The sequence below is a fragment of the Schistocerca piceifrons genome, chromosome 8 (genome assembly GCF_021461385.2).
Source record: "Schistocerca piceifrons isolate TAMUIC-IGC-003096 chromosome 8, iqSchPice1.1, whole genome shotgun sequence".
NCBI lineage: Eukaryota > Metazoa > Arthropoda > Insecta > Orthoptera > Acrididae > Schistocerca > Schistocerca piceifrons.
In genome coordinates, this window is record NC_060145.1 from 317413178 (window position 1) to 317425296 (window position 12119).

Below are 12119 nucleotides of genomic sequence, written 5' to 3' on the forward strand. Positions count from 1 at the left end.
CGAGGAGATCACGAGTTTAAAATTAGAGAGATTCGAGTGTGCACGGAGGCTTTCCGGCAGTCGTCCTTCCCGCAAACCATATGCGACTGGAACAGGAAAGGGAGGTAATGACAGTGGCACATAAAGTGCCCTCCGCAACACACTGTTGGGTGGCTTGCGGAGTATAAACGTAGATGTAGAACCGTATAAGAGGGCATTCATCCCCCTTGGTTTAATTGACTTGCATGACTACCAGAGGTTAACATTGAGGGAATGGATGAAGTACGTACTTGAGGTACTGCCAATGACCTGGCCATTTTGCTGGCTAAAGTCGGCAGTACCAGGGATGAATATCCGCTATCATACTTCTAAAGATGAGAGGCAATTTGAGACCTAAATTTTCTGGATGTTACATTCCTTAACAAGGATAGCACACTTTGGGACTCAAGGATAGTGACTGCCTCTGTAATTCACACAAAAAGGCAGTTGCTCACATGGGGAGTTTTCACGAAGTGGCCCACCATAGTCTCTACAAATTGCATTTTTCATACAATGGGAGGGTATATGAGGCACTGGCATATAAAGCACTGCAACAGGATGTGCAATCAGCCTCACATCACACGGGCAGACAATGATTTTGACTTTCTCAGGAAACAAATCCCCTCTCAAAAGCGTGGATGAATGCTCTAGTGTCAACCTTTTTGTCTGAAGGACCTCGACACGTGCCTAATGTGAAGTCAGATTCTCATTTCTCCAAGTTTTTGCACAAATTCTCATCTGTCTGCAGCATTAAACCTTTGTGGAAAATTAACCCTTGTACTATGTTGAGGCTCTGATGAGGTGTTACAGTAACATGTACCTCATGATATATTAGCTACAAGAATAATGCTTATGACTAAGCAATATTTGCTATTTTAATTAAAATGGAAACATTTCATTATTTACTGAGAGGTGAGATTTCTCCAAATACACTTTCAGTATTCTCTGCATAGAACAGTGGTTTAGTAGACCGTCTCCTCCACCAGTTCAGGTACAAAATACGAACTGATGGGATAAAGTTTATGCAGATCGTTTGATTTAGCTTTCCTTCCACAATGTGGTCAAGGAGGAAGAGTTCTCAGTGTCTTAACAATCTACATTGCAAAATTCAATTGTACCTGAATGGACTGCCAGAACCTCACATCCACCAGGTAATAACTTTGGTCTTTGAATTGATACAAATATCTGCAATGGTACCACTACTCCTAACAAATGCCACCCAGCAAAAGCAATGGTCCTCCCATTCGTATCTGATATGAGTTAATATACATCAAATATATTTTTGAAAACAAGACTACTGTTTAGATAACTCAAAATTCTTCTCCGAAAACTGAACTTTTAAATTTACATTAATAATTGAGAATTCTAACAAAATTAAACAAATAACAGTAAAAAGTTTCTCTTTGTATACATTAAAACTTGAGAATTTTGATCCTTTAGAGGCCAATACATTTCCATCGTGGCATTCAACTTTTCTTATACAATTCCCTAGCCACTGACTTTTCCGTTACATTTGTAGTTACTATTACAACAACGAATACTATCAACATTTTTTGAATGCTTACCAAACTGTCCAGTCCACCACCCAGCAAATCAACTGATGGTGGTGCTGTAAACACATTTGTAGTTGTCTGTGCTGGTATTGTTGGAGCACTGATGTCCATACTGAGCAAGTCTCCAATCAGTGAATCCTGAGATGGAATGACAGCAGGCTGCTCCGTAGCTGCCACTTCCAGGACATTCTCATTCGAACCAGCTCTAAACAGATTGCATGGAAATACTTGTTAACGACAACTTCAATGTCACAAGACAAACTGGATGTCTGCCAAGTCAATCAGGCAAAGCAATGGCACATTAATATGCCTGTAAAATGGTACTAATCAAATGTGTCATACCCTAAAACAAATAAGTGAATGCAAAACCAAGCTGTATATTTCAAACAAATGGACATGGATATGGAGAGACAGCTGTTTAACATAGAAACTAAGCTTCTCCTGTTCAAATACCTTTGAAAACAAAACACTATAAACAGAGTCTAATGTAATTGATCTGGTTTTCTCAGAGTGAGTGAGTGAGTAGTAGAGTACATCCAGGTGTTCTGTTGCTTCCATTTTCTGCACAATATTTTGACAACCAACACAGACTTTAGCACTGCAAATTTTGCTGTTATCTGTACTCACACCTGGGCTCTAAACATACTTTATTATTACTGGTCTCGTGCCACTGTTTATAGCAGACTTCGATTACCCGCACCCTCTATGCTCGTTTTTCACAGCTCACACTTGTGAAACAAATTCTCTCAGTATTTTCCAACTCTGGTGGATGTGACAACCGACACCACTTTAATAAATTATGAGCCAGATTAAACGTTATTTAAAATGAAACCTCAGTCTCCGTTTATGAGATTTTTCTGAAAGCTTTATTTCAATAGACTCCGTAATTAGTCTGCCTCAAAAACTTGGTATTTGCATCACAATACTGGTCTAATTTCCTTTCATTTCATGATTACTGTATATAAATAAATAATCCACACCATCGAATAATTTTCACAACATAATTTTAAGGGAGGGAGGGAGTCATGTATTGGCTTCAATTTGGTTTTATTTACAAAAGATTTTTTCTAACAATGACTGTATTGCCAGTTACATATACCACTGTACACCTTTGCTTCTCATTGCCGCCAATTTGTATATGACACTTTATTCCCCTTTCTTGCTCACAATATTGTCAAGCGACATCTCAAAATAGACTGGTCTTTGATCCACGTTAGCAATTTGCAATAGTATGTAGGAATGTTCAATACACAAATCATCACAGAGATGAAAAGTCACTACTGTTTCCTCTTAATCATCTGGAAGCCATCAACTGATGGTAGTTTACCTCAGGAAACCTAACACATTTTGACTGAAAATCTTGATAGCTAGCCTTGGTTAGCTTTGAAACTGGTGATGCGTAGTTCTTTGGCAAAAGCTAATGCTTTGAGCTGGTACATTTCACTAGTCACCTCACATATATATCATCACTTCTGATCTACATAATCACAGAGCCTTTTTTTAAACTCTCAGTGCTTTGCTTTTTGGCCATTAAATGACCAGTGATCACAGTTCAGACAGCACTTGCTCATATCGTACTTTCTTCCCGCTACGCAGTTTCCAATGTTCTCTGCTTCAATAATTTTTTATTTAGCTGTGTATGAGTGGTAACAGTAGCTTGTAGAATAATTAACATCTGGTTAATACTTAACTTGTAATGTGCTACTGACATGTCACATACTGAGGTTGCGATGCTGTTATATAATATATTGGTATCTTTTGTTGGAGGTGGAGCAGTACCTAGTTTATTACAATTAATCAGTGCACACAAGTTTGTTTGTCCTTAAATTTGGGAAAAAATATGCATAATATTCGAGGGAGTACTTGGCGACAGCTGATTTGCATGGCTGTTCTAGTCGTGTGTGTTGGCTATGCTCCCTGCATCTTTCCCCGTCTGTTCTGAGAGTCTGTCCACATGTAAGACATGCCACATTCACATGAAATGCTCTACACACCCAGCTTTCTGAGACTGTCTACTTCAGTACATCACTGATATCTCACCGGCCACAGCTGGAATGCCGAAGCAGAAACATGCTATCTAGCTCTTCTCACATTCACTTTTCCACTATCCACAGCCCCCACAATTCATGGGTAATTCTAGTAAAATTTATATACAAACCACCTTTACAATATTTAGGTTTCAGTCTGGATACTAGGCTGCTGGCTGAAAAGCAGCCATTGGTCAGGTCTGACAAACAGTGTTGATCTGAATCTTAAAGTATACACTCCCTGGTGCTTTGTCTCTGAGAATGAACAAACAATATTCCTAATCTTACAGCACTTAGATACTACTCTGCATCTTAAGACTAAATGCTGAGAACTTAAGTTGTGCTGGGACATCCAGGGTCCATGTCATGAGGTCTTAGGGTGGTAGCCTCCTGTATAACTCATCAAAGAGATTGAAAATTTTTGCACACTACAATATTTGCTTTGGATGTAGATACAGAAGAAACTATGAAATGCAAAACTGTTCATGGTAATTCCTTTAAAAGTTGCAGAAAACCACTCTCTGAAGGATGTTCATAAACCTTACTGCTGTTCCCTACATCCTTCCCTTTCTTTTCTTTTAAGGCTAAAATCTGTAGAATACAACATTATCACTACTTCAGGTACGTTTAAAATTGTATAAGTATACGAGCAACGTGTGACACACCAATCATTCCATAGAATTACTTAATGTAAGGTAAGAACTAAATTACATGTGAGCAAGATCAAAATTTATTGCAAGGGCAGACATGGCATTAGTGAAAAAATTATTTTTGCATTTTGACAAGTTACATAATAATTTGAGTGTCAGTTTATCTATAGAACAGTTACTTGTACAGCTCTTTAAAAACTGTAATTTTTATTTCAAATGGATAAACTAGAATACAAAGCCAACATACAGTTCTCTGTTTGGGACAGTTAACTGTCACCTAAAATTCATTTGAATTTGTGAAGGTTTTAACAGTTAAGAAATGGATGGCTGAATTTCAAACAATTTTACTTCATTTTCAGATGGTTCATATAAGAACTGTAACCAAAAATGGAACTATCAAGAAAGTATACAATATGACTGAACAAATGGTAAATTTTACGAAGCAGCTAATATACCAAGAATATTTGAAGAAATAATATGCTAGTTTTTACATCAGCATTACCTATCAGAAATATTAATGAAAGATTAATACAGTCGCCCATTTAGTATCAGTCACACGTAACTATGTTTTTGCCACTTTTGAGTTGTTAGTAGCATAAGGTACACGGACTCAAGACCTAATTTACGATCAAAACAAGTGTAACTATCTTCTGTGTCTTCCGTTTTAGTTGTCAATGTACCTACATTTTCCTAAAAATAGCAAGGATTAGACAGACAGAAGAGCTGATTCGCTTTTAGACCACATGACGTAGTGTTAACTAGTGAAACGAGACATCTCTTACATTTCTCTGATCCTAACAGAACTGTTAGAATTTACTTTTCCCACTATTGCTCTTTGGACACATTGTCGCCGTTGCTCTGTGACAATAATGAAATGCGACTTCCTGGCAAGGAAGATATATATTGTTTCAGTTTTGAATGAGTTTACAAGCAAGTAGGAGCGCTATGGAGCCCAGAGGAAGGAGGATGGTGAAAATGTGCCTGGACAAGGAACAGAATTTAATGGAATCTTGTAAGTATTAGAAACTAATTCTCAGTGTATATATTTCAGTAGCTAGTACTATAATAGTAATTATTATTATTATTATTATTATTATTATTATTGCTATTACTGCTGTCACCACCACCACCACCACCACTACTGTTTATATTTATAGCTGAGGAAGAACGTGATGTGGAGATGCTCCGGACATACATTGGTTCAGGTACAGATGATCCGTCCTATAAACTGGACAACACTACAGATTCTGGTGAGTAAATGAACAATTACTAGATGCTACAGCAGTTCCACTTAATTTTCTTTTCCCTTCCTCTGAATACCTGACATTATTGTTACAGACAGCAGTGTTGAACATGGAACATCCCTTACAAAGAATGTCACAAAAACTGCTGAGGATGCAACTAGAGCACAGGAAATCATCATAATCAGGACAGGGAAATTGTAGATGACAATGATGGTATCTAGAGTAGTAACAAAGCAAGGAGATGAAAAAAAGTAGCAGTTAAAGAGAAATGGAAAAGAAATCAAAGAAAAATCTGTTGACAGCATGGAGGGGCACATATTTCTATGAAGAATTCCGAAGTTCCAGCAAGAAATTGGTAGCCAAAATATTGCTCTAAATGTCCATGAGTGTGCAGCAGTATAAAGGCAGTACCTAAATAAATTAGTGGAAGAAGAAGAAGAAAGGGAGGACAAAATCTGATAACTCACGAAGGAAGAGGACCAAGAAATTCTATCTAATAAAAGGATCTGATACAGTTCAAGTGTGTATGCACTTTTTCCTCAAGACTGACATTTCTGAAACCTTTGTAAAAAATACTATTAAAAAAGAAATGAACATTGTGTAATTGAGAAAGGGCGAAGAGGGAGTCATCAGCCAGGTAGAAGGAGACCAGAAAAAAGTAAAGAGGCTGTAAGGAAACACATTAAGAGTTTTCCTACCCTTCCCTCTCATTACAAGAGGAAAGAATGTACAGCAGATTATTTACCTGCCAATATGTGTATTAAGATAATGTATCGGTTACATCGAGAACAATGCTACGAGGAAGGAAAGACAGTCGAGAAATTATGGCTGTATAGGGAGATATTCACCAAGGCATTTAATCTGAAGTTCCACACGCCATGAAAAGCTATGTGTGATGAATGTTTACAGTTTTCACACCTTTTGGCTGAGGAAAATGAAGACAAAAATTTTAAAAGGGAACAGGAAGAGCATTTGAAAAGGAAAGAAATGGAAAGGAAATTTAAGAACATTAATAAACAAAATGCAAGAAAAGGTGAATCTTTGCTAGCTGAATTTGACTTTCAAGCAGTGCTTCACTGCCCTAAAGGGCATACAAAGGCAGCATTCTATAAGAGAAAGCTCTCCATAGTTCTTAATGTAGGAGAATGCAAAATCGATTGCTGCATGTGGGACGAGACAACAGCAAAAAGGGGGAGGTCCATAGAGGTGGCTTCATGTCTGGGATTTTTTGAAAAATCATGCACAAGGAAAGCCGATGACCTTGTTTTATGGGGGTCAGAATAGGAATGCCAATATGAGCACTGTGTGTTTGCATGCAGTGAATACACTGGACATTCTAGCTATCGACCAATGCTTTTTTGTGCCTGGACATTGACAAATGGAAGTATATTGGCACATGCGAGCATTGAAAGAAAAAGTAAATATGTGGCTGTTTTTGATCCCATTGGCTGGTATACAATTGAAAGAACGACCTCCATCAAGTACTGAGTGACAAATGGATAACACTCAAATTTTAGATTTCAACCAGCTTCAGAAGAAAATAATTCGGAACAGGAAAACTGCCAAGAATCGAGAAAACAGTGAAATAGTTTAAGATTGTTTGGATGCAATATAGGAAGGATCAGCCTGACATGTTTTTCAAGCATTCCTACAATGATTGTGACTTTCAAGTTTTTCACACCAAGAAAAGACTTGGCCTAAAAAATTCTTCGAATTCAGAGCCTGAAGACAAAACTCTGTGCCCAGGATATGACAGTCCTCTCTGCATAAGCAAAGGAAAAAATGTCAGATCTATGTAATAAGGGTATTTTAACTCCTTGGTATCACACATTATATCAAGAACTCAATGCTGCTAAAGATTTAGAAAATGAGGAAAATGTGGAAGAATCACAGGAATAGACTTCATGTTTATTTTCTGCTTTTTGTCTCCTTTATTATTGTTGTTAGTTCATCACCTTAGCTGTTTCATGTAAACCACTAATTTTGGCTCGTTTAAATGTAAGTGTTGTACTGTTTTTGAAACAGTAATCCACAAACAGACAAGCAAGTGTGAGGGAGCACTGTGTTTCGTTAAAATTATTTTTCCTATGTTATGTGAAGATTACAAAACAAGAATATTATTTCTGTTACCTGTAAATTATTTATTGGATGTTCAATGTCACTGGAGACAAATAACGCAAAGTGAAAATAATAATGGATTTTTATGTATTCTTCATCATAGACTGAAGATAAACTTCCTGAGAAACAGTTCTCTTGCTTACAGCACTCACTGAATAGCAATGACACATTCCCATAGCTTGTTGCAGGTGTTCTGTATTTATAAAGGCGTTAATAACACAACTGCAGTAATATTTAATATGATAGTATTGCTTAAAGCTGCATATTATTTGTTTGACATTCATATGTTATACAGCAGCAACCATTAAGTTCAGGATCGGACTATTGTAACTACGGCATAATTTCATAAGTCTATCGAATGACTAGAATATTTAACACCTAGTAGAAAACAACAGTTAAGTATACTTCTTATTTACTATAGAAAGGTTTGTGAAAGACTATTAGAAAGTACTCAGTTTTTTGGACAAAACACAAATTATCTCAAAACACTGTTTTTTGGAGTTACATTTCTTTGATCCTAAATATACGAATTGTTGAACAATGACCAAATATCAATGTGAAATCTAACTTTGACCATTTAAAAAAAAATACACAATGACTTGAGTGCCAATTTGTTATCATGGGTGAGTTGTGGGTGTATAATCACCCTATTCACCAGAATCAGAGTATTAACTTCCACACACTCCAACATCTACAGAAATTTGTGGCTGAAAATCATGTTTAGTCTAATGAAGAGGCTATGGCACTAAAAGAGGGGTATTTTACCTACTTTTCAAATAGGAACTATGTTAAAAGTATATTTCAATAATGTCAACTAACACTTTTTCACCCAGTCACTACAACAAAATTATCTTATAAAATACTCCAATGTGTGACTACAACAAACTATTTTGCTATAGATAAATACAAACCTCGCAGGCAACATCTTGCGCACACCTGCTCCTCTTCCTTCAACAAAAGCATTGGGTGGTTTGTGATAGACAGATGCCAGGCTAGAAATATGACAGATTAATTCATCCAGCAATGTTGGTTCCAACAGATCTGTTTCTTCTGATATAAGTGGCTTTTCTGCGAGGACAACTTCTTTGGCTGCTGCAGGATCAGTTGAAAGCAAACGCCAATAAATGAAACCTCTGTCACGCAGATCTGGATTGTCAGAGTCTTGTGTAGCTAGACTCAAAACCTACAAGACAAGACTTACAATTAAAATAAAAGATTAGCATTACAGAGTATCCTCAAGCTATACACTGATACCATACCTGTTGCACTAATTCTTGTGTGTCAGTAGGTCGCTTTAAGAACAGTTTCACAATAGCTGTAAGTAACTGCAGTTGGACCTGAGTATTCTCATCATGGAATCCTTCCAGAAAGCTTTCCAAGAGTTCATCTGCATTGTCGATACGTTCTGCATACTCTCCAATAATCCATATCATGGACGCTCTAGATAAAATTACAAAGGTATTATTGAATTTTGTAATGTAACATCTGTAGATTTGTTTAGTATACCCATGGATAGAGTCAATTAATGAACAGTCCAAAAGACACACATAATACTGTAACATTAACTTTTATCCACTTCCAATGCCAAGATACTTAGGTTTCAAATAAGAGAGAATCTGTATAGTTATGTGGTAGCCCTGCAGCAATGTTTGAAGCTCTGAAATTCTACTGAAGTAATTAAAATTTGCATTACCTGGATTTTTTTAAACACTGTATTGCTTGTTGTGTGTTGCAACAGCTAAAGTATGTCGAACAGGGTAACACACAGCAGCACAGACGGTATACGTGACTCGTTTACTGCCAGAATCTCTCAGCGTATGTAGCTGACAAGAGCTAGTGTTTTGGTACTTGCCCAATACAATGATTTCAGTGCATGTAAAGTGGCAGCCCTGTGCAGTGTCTGAACTTGCTGTGCCCAGAAGTAGGTAAAGCAGTGGTGCAACACCAGGCTAACTCATCAGATTTGAGGGTCGGACAGGGAAAGTGTTTATGCCTCAGCAAGACAAAGTGTTGGTTGACATCTGCACGGAACGTCTGTTTTTAAATGCTCTTCACATCAACCATATGAATATTGTTGCAACTGCTACCCGTCTTTAGATATGAAAGCTTGACAAGCCCATTCACTTAAAACACTTATTGAACCCGTTGACAATGTTCAGCTCTAATACCCTTATTGTCACTGCCCTACAGCTCAGGCCCTGTGAGAACGAAGCTCTAATACCTCTCAACACAGCTGAGCATTTACTTTAGTATGCATCTAGCTGTCTCACATTAGTGAACTCGCCCATAACAGGTACCTTTCCTCTATATTCAAACGATTTTCAGTAATGAAAGCATCATTTGGATAAATTAAAACCGAAGACAAATCAGAAGATGAATAGTCATTTTCTCACATTTTAATTGCTGTTAGCAAAGTACGGTGAATTCGATCGTCTGGCTCTGTAGTTTCACACCTGCAGAATGCTGACATCACTGAGCTCTATTTACCTTGGATATAAGAGTGAAACAAACCATGACTTCCATTGTAAAACCATTTTCTATACTTTTCTTGCCAAGTGGAAGGTCATGGTATTTGGCAGTTTACCTTTTTATCTCTTTCGGATCATTATACATGTGCAACCAGAGTTTAATAAATATTGGCCAACAAAATTTAAATGTCTTATTCATACCCATTACGATGAATTGTTGAACTAGCCAGCATGCAAGTGATAGTAATTTGCATATACGATGTAGAACTGGAGAGTCCCGTCTTTGAGAATGCATTCATCCAAAACACCCTGGCCCAACCCAGGAACTATGTTACAACTCTTTTACACCTTTGGTGTTTCTGGAGGCGACATTAATCAGCACTCAGCATGTGCAGAATGTTGTTACACCTATTCTTTTTCCGTTCTTGCAGCAGGAAGGTGATGTTTGAACAAGATAATGCTCATCCACACACACTCCGTGAAACTCAATGTGCTCTACAACACGTGCAGCAACTTTTCTGCCCAGCACAACCTCTGTACATCTCTCCAATCAATCCCCTGTGGGATATGATGAGACGAGAAATGACTATTGCATCTTTTCAACCAACATTTAGAACTACGTTAACAGGTCAAGTAAGTGTGGCGCAACATATCCCATCACGGTATTCTCCGTTTGTACGATCGACTGTATGACAGGGACAGCATCAGCACTGCCATCTATGGAGGCTACACCATGTATTAATATGGGTGTTTACCACAGCAAGACTAATAGCTTCTTTGGACCATATCTAGCACTGCTGGCTAAACAGCTGCATGTTTTGTAACTGCTGTCTACATCATATACTTCTGTATAATATTAAACTATTATTAATTCGCAATACTGTATACTTTAAGTTTTGCTAGTATTATGATATATGGCCACTATAACATAAAATGGTCATTACTGAGTCTACAGTGTTGTCAAAATTTGTGACTTGGCTACATGTAGCACTTTCCATCTTCTGTGTGAACAGTTTTGTTTTGCTGACTTTTCCTGTAACTTTTCATGGCAATAACTTCTTTATATGGGCATTCAAAATATCTGATTAATAATTTCGATATGTTGCCTGATCCTGGCTTGAAATGTCAGTTCATGGGTTATTTACAATTATGAATATCAATACACAAGTAACAGGTACTTCATTACTTGTGTGTGTCTACTGTATTGTTTTATAAAATGTTAAATAGATAAAACAGTTGAAATTATTTTATGTAACTGGTGACATATGTCAAGGTGATTACCACACATTAAAATAAATATAATATGTGAAAATAAAATGTACGATGATTTGTTACATAAATAAACAAATAAAAAAGTAAGTCTACTAGCAAAACTGTACTTTATGTTTAACAGGGAATGTACATTCAATAGCCTATTTGTTAAAAAATTGTTTACATACAAAAAATAAATTGTAAAAAAATTAAAGGATATAACATACAGATTGTTAAAAGATTATAAATATGATGGTGCCTGTAACAATGTCTCAGGGTCAGACAGTTACATCTTAGTTCAGGTTCATCCTTTGTCCATTCTTCTAACTGGCTATTTCTGTATCTCAGTTTGTTTTTTATTTTCCATTTTGGTTGAGGGAGTGTGTTGACAAATTCTTTTGTAATGAAGATCAGGATTTATGAGAAGCAAGAACTATTCTTAAGTGAGTCTACATTTATGCACACAGATCCTGCACTATAATAGCAGTACTGTTTAATCAAGCACTCGGGCTTAATATTAATAGGATGGTTAGGGCAGGGCAGCAAATGGCACATTTTAAGGTCAATTTGATACTTTATCAATGTCATAACACCCTGTGGTGGTCAAACTAACCACAGTGTTGATAATAGTTGGTAGTATATACGGCTTACCTAGCCTCTGGTTCATCCAGTGTGTCCAAGTTTTCACACAAAGTTGAAATAATACTTTCATATTTATTGGGATACTTGCGGAAAATGTCCTTTATTACTACAATTGCTTCTTGTACAACATAGTTGACCTAGACAACAA

At 36.9% G+C, this 12119-nt stretch overlaps 1 protein-coding gene across 1 annotated transcript in view; it reads right to left on the reverse strand.

Moving 5' to 3' along the window:
• LOC124711487 (AP-1 complex subunit beta-1) overlaps nt 1-12119 on the reverse strand; it is a 54211-nt gene that overhangs the window by 22526 nt on the left and 19566 nt on the right. Inside the window, exons 9-12 of the mRNA XM_047241596.1 lie at nt 11981-12108; nt 8870-9050; nt 8522-8793; nt 1584-1776 (exon numbers count right to left, since the gene is read on the reverse strand). Of these exons, the coding sequence (XP_047097552.1) occupies nt 1584-1776; nt 8522-8793; nt 8870-9050; nt 11981-12108 (774 nt within the window). The remainder of the gene's footprint in view (nt 1-1583; nt 1777-8521; nt 8794-8869; nt 9051-11980; nt 12109-12119) is intronic.